Here is a 4,736-nt window from a genome sequence, read left to right on the forward strand (position 1 = left end):
CAATAAAAATGTGAGAAAGATAGTCAAACACGAGAGTCCAAGAGAGAAAAGAGCTTATGCAGCTTCAACATGGAATTCATTCCACAACACATACTTCAAATGTGCGTATACACATATAATATTTTGATTGGGCTATTCATAGCTCCTTATTCTCTAGCCTGTTTTGATTGTGTAAATTTTACAATATACATAAAAGCTTATAGTATGAAGGAACACAATGGATGATTTTTTCATGTTAGTTTTGTTAAGAAGCCAAACTTTAAATTAGTGTCGAAAGTTTGTATTACCAAAAAAAAAATAAAGCTTTGGAACATTCACCAAGATTTGAAACTTTTATGAGAAAAATTTTATACTTTCGCTAGGTTTTAAAACTTTTGTCTTAAAATTTCAAATGAAAAAATTTTTAATTGTAATGCATTATGTCAATGTTCCGAAACTAAAAAACTAGCATGAGAAAGTTTTGCCAAGATTTTATATTAATATATAGATAGAGCTTCGATAAAAACATCCCTGAACACAACTTACTTGATCGAACTCTCACTTGAGTCCCACGTTACAAGTCATGTATGCTTCATGTATGTATGTTGGACTATATATTCAAAGCCTAAATTTGCCTCGCCATTGGCCCAACAATACATGATTTCTAATGCTTCCTTTGTTGTTGCTCTATTCTTCCTTTAATGTAACTCATAGTACAAGCCTAAACTTTTGTTACCCCAAAATGCCTAGCACTTGGAAACATTATTAATTAGAGCTCCTTAATGCCCTCTTCATAAGTGGTCCCTCCCCACTTTCCCTAATCTCACCTTAAGTGGCTCCTTCTTTAATGCCCCTAACTCCATTATTCTTTAATTGAAACTCCTTCCCTCTCCCCTTCATACCTTAGTTTAATCATGGCCTTTCCATCTTCCTTTTCACCCCTCTTCTTTTCCCCACAACTAATTAATAGGATTTTTCATAGTTCCAATGTTATGGGGACATACTTGGAATTTCGTTTGAAAAGTATTTTTGAGAGATCTAGAATGTTGAAATTGTCTTTGTTTGGATTACATACGTTACATAAGGAACTCGAGTTATCAGAAATCCATCCATGAACATCGATTATTTATATCGTTGTGGGTATGTTAGAGTTTCCTCTCCTCGAGAATCAGTGAAAATCCGTTCACAGGAATAGGCACCGGGTCTATAGTAACAAACTCCTTAGGACTTTGTAGAGTCCACTTGAACCTTCTCACAAGATGGTGGAAGAACAGCAGTATCACCATCCTCGCAAAATCTATGCCCGGACATAAATGGGGGCCTGCACTAAAAGGTAAGAAAGTGTATGGTCCGGAACCTCGTGCTTCAAAGCGAGTTGGATCGAACTTCTTTGGTTCGGGAAAGTATCCCTCATCCATGTGACAGTAGGACAGATAGTGTAAAATCTGCAAGTCGCAATCGTCAATTGGGAGCAGAAAATGTCGTAACACCTTGGCAGAAGCAAAAATGGAGATCTCTTACCCTCCAGCCACGAGGAATCCTGAATCCTCCATACTCGAAGTCCTCTTCAGCGACCTTGAACGACGCTGTGACTACAGGTTGTAACCTTAAGGTTTCTTGAATCACGTTCCATGTGTACTTCATTTTCTGTAAATCCTCCCAGGTGAGCATCTCCCCATGGTTCTTGGATTCGGCGATTACTGTTTGTTCTGCAAAAGAATTGAAAACATGATAAGCAAAGCCGGCTCTCAAAACAAAACAAAAATAAGCATATATGCCTGCGTATACATATATGCATCTCTACTTCCCGATCCTTAAAAGTAAGCAAACTGGTCAGTTTTTAGAGTGTTTCACCTTTCAGGACTTCCTCATAGCACGCAGGATTCTCACACAGAAATTTGCAGGCCATAGAGATGGTAGAGCTGCTGGTATCATGGCCAGCAAACAAAAGCAATATTATGAGATCTAGGATTTGCTTCTGTGTTAAAGGCTTCCCATCCTCATCCGTGGCTGCGATCAAAATCGACGCTACGTCTTTCCGCTCGGCGGATTTCCCCGTTTCGATCTCCCTCTGAATCCTTTGAGACATTAATTCGTCTAAACCCGCCCGGGCAACATGTGCTTTGTAATAACGAGTCCATGGAAGGTAAATGGGTATAGTGATTAGGCCTGCGATAAATGTCTCGAAAAGCTTGGCCAGCTGTGCTCTCCGTTCCTCGTCTTCAACGCCTGCAAGAAGGCGGCTCGCAACATCTAGTGTGTGCGATTTTACCAAGCCGTAGAGGGTGACCTGGGTCCGACCTAGCCAGTTTTTGGTGAAGTGCTCCTGCGTTAGCATGTCGACCTTGGCCACGAAAGTTTGCAAGGCCTCTGGATACAGGCAAGGCATGACCAAACGGCGAAGACGTCTGTGCTTTACTCCAGACTGAGCGACAAGGGTGTTTTCTCCCAGGAGCTGAACCAAAGATCTGGGCCAAAACTCTCTGAGAAGCTTGCCTTCGTTGGCGTATACGAAACGATTTGCCTCGGCTCCGCTGAGCACGACAGTAGGACAGAAGAAGATTGAAGTCCTGAAGACGTGTCCGTATTGGACGATGCGAGATTCAACGAACTCTCTTGCTCTGTTAGAGTGTAGACTACGCAGATAAAGAAGGGTCTCACCAATGAAGGGGAGGCCAGAGGTGCCGGGAGGAAGAGGATGGCGGGGGGGGATAATGGGCTGTTTCTTGCTTGGAAAAACAGCGATAAGGAAGAGGGAGGCAGCGGCAAGAGCGAGGAGGATGTCAAGGGCAGGGAGATGGAGGCAATAGGCGATGAGGGCCGGGAGAGCCATGGCGACTGAGCTCACACTGAGGTTCTCAAGAAGCTCGGCTCCTGTTATATTTATACGCGCTTGTTGTGAGGTTGCTCAAACATACTTTCCAGTATGATTTGTGTTTTATTAACGCAAACCTTTTTGTATTTTCCCCCAATATTCAACGTTTAGGTTAGGCAAACCTTTTTGTATTTTCCCCCCGAAACAATAAGTCCATCCTCGTAATATTCAACGTTTAGGTTAGGCACGTCTTTTATTCACGCAAACCTTTTTGTATTTTCCCCCCCCAAACAATAAGTCCATCCTCGTAATATTCAACGTGTAGGTTAGGCACGTTTCACACTCATCCGCTCGGACGAGTTTGAATTGCACACGTGTCTTGTTGTTGTGGCGAGGATCCCATTTGTTTCTCAAAAAGTGCAATCTCTCCCATTGTTGTGTGAAATCTCATCATGCATCAATAAGCTGCTAGCTCCACGGACTATGAACAAAATTGTGGCTTTACCTTTGCATCCTTGACCTAAGTGTGAACCAACCACCAATCTATATGGGGATAATGACGTCTGAGTTCATTAAGTGTTTTGTTCCCCTGACGTCCTCTTCGTATCTTGTCAATGATCTTGTGTTCCGAGTGTAAAACCCCCTTTTACTCCACCTCACTTCCTCCATATCATTGTCCCAACTCCCAAGGGTCAACCATGCCACCTTAGAAAGTGGCATCATAACTTGCTATATCATGTAGAAGGGTAATTTTAACCTGTTAAAATATCCCTGGGATCCACTATTACTATGCCTAAAGTATAGATGGTAGGAGGAAATTCAGTTGCTTGTCCTTTTCAAACCTCCCCAACCCCTGGATGCACACAAAGTTCCTTATCACAAATAAGAAATTTGTTGATGGTGGTTTAATGTCACTCACCATCTTCTTATCCAACAAAATGCTCCCTAAGGCCTTTTTCTAATGCATCTTTTGAGCTTGCTAGGGGTGTTTGGGATTATGAGAATCGAAGTGAAAATTTTAGGAAGGGACATGCACTAGAGCCAGATACTTGCAATAATGAAAAGATAAGTTGGATGGACTTCATCAAGGAGGGGATCGAAATAGTCCATTGAGATTGTCCATTTAGATTCAATGCATAGTGTCATCTACAAGCATAAAAATATAACAAAGAATCATCAGAGACCTCAGTCATGTTGGGTGTGTACACACATCAAGGATTAATGCAATGGTGAGTTATATTTTTGGTAGTTTTCTGTTCGGCCTCTACTACTCAGGTGTGTTCCACATTTCCCAAATCCAATCATCATTTGTGTAATCCAAAACATTGTGCCTTTGCATTTCTTGATTTGAGTATTCAACTACAATAAACATGGGCATTTTCCAATTGTGTTTTTTAGTCTTTTTGGAAAATGACAAGATAGAAATACGTGCTTCAAAAAATCCTCTTGTCAAATTAGCATCATCATTGTCATCTATAGTATGGTATCACAATTTAATATTAAGTTGACATTACCATTCTTTTATCTTTTTTATATTTTTTGAATATTAAAATACAAATAATTTAAGTTAACAATAGCCATCCCGTCGGATCGTCACCATACAGCCATCCCGTTGAATCATCACCATTCAACTATCCTGTGAAATCGTCACCATACAGCCATCTCGTTGGATCATCATCATACAGACATCCTGCTGCATCATTGCCATACATCCATCCCTATTGGATCGTTGCCATACAACCATCCCACCAGATCGTCACCATACAACCATCCCAGCGCATCATTGCTATACAACCATCTCGCCAGATCGTCACCATACAACCATCTCGCCGGATCGTCACCATACAACCATCCCGTCAAATCGTTGCCATACAGCCATCCTGCCAAATTATCGCCATAAAGCCATCCTGCCAAATTGTTGCCTTACATCCATCCCACCAGA

The 4,736-nt window shown here is 41.5% G+C and overlaps 1 protein-coding gene across 1 annotated transcript; it reads right to left on the reverse strand.

The window, feature by feature from the left end:
* Positions 1-981: 981 nt before the first annotated feature.
* Positions 982-2,819, reverse strand: LOC147893042 (cytochrome P450 716B1-like). Its single transcript, XM_087387737.1, has 3 exons — positions 1,834-2,819; positions 1,501-1,688; positions 982-1,424 (listed from the first exon to the last, which is right to left on the reverse strand). The coding sequence occupies exons 1-3, from the start codon at positions 2,810-2,812 to the stop codon at positions 1,125-1,127; spliced, it is 1,467 nt and encodes a 488-aa protein (XP_087243863.1). The 5' UTR covers positions 2,813-2,819; the 3' UTR covers positions 982-1,124.
* Positions 2,820-4,736: the final 1,917 nt, after the last annotated feature.

The sequence above is a fragment of the Dipteris shenzhenensis genome, chromosome 16 (assembly GCF_047967505.1).
Source record: "Dipteris shenzhenensis isolate YYH24624 ecotype China chromosome 16, Dip_SZ_1.0, whole genome shotgun sequence".
Taxonomy (NCBI): domain Eukaryota; kingdom Viridiplantae; phylum Streptophyta; class Polypodiopsida; order Gleicheniales; family Dipteridaceae; genus Dipteris; species Dipteris shenzhenensis.

Coding starts and splice junctions, on each gene's coding strand:
- LOC147893042 (XM_087387737.1), bottom strand. CDS start 2,812: ATGGCTCTCCCGGCCCTCATCGCCTATTGCCTCCATCTCCCTGCCCTT. Junction 1,689..1,833: donor CTATGAGGAAGTCCTGAAAG/GTGAAACACTCT, acceptor ATTCTTTTGCAG/AACAAACAGTAATCGCCGAA. Junction 1,425..1,500: donor GGATTCCTCGTGGCTGGAGG/GTAAGAGATCTC, acceptor TGCGACTTGCAG/ATTTTACACTATCTGTCCTA.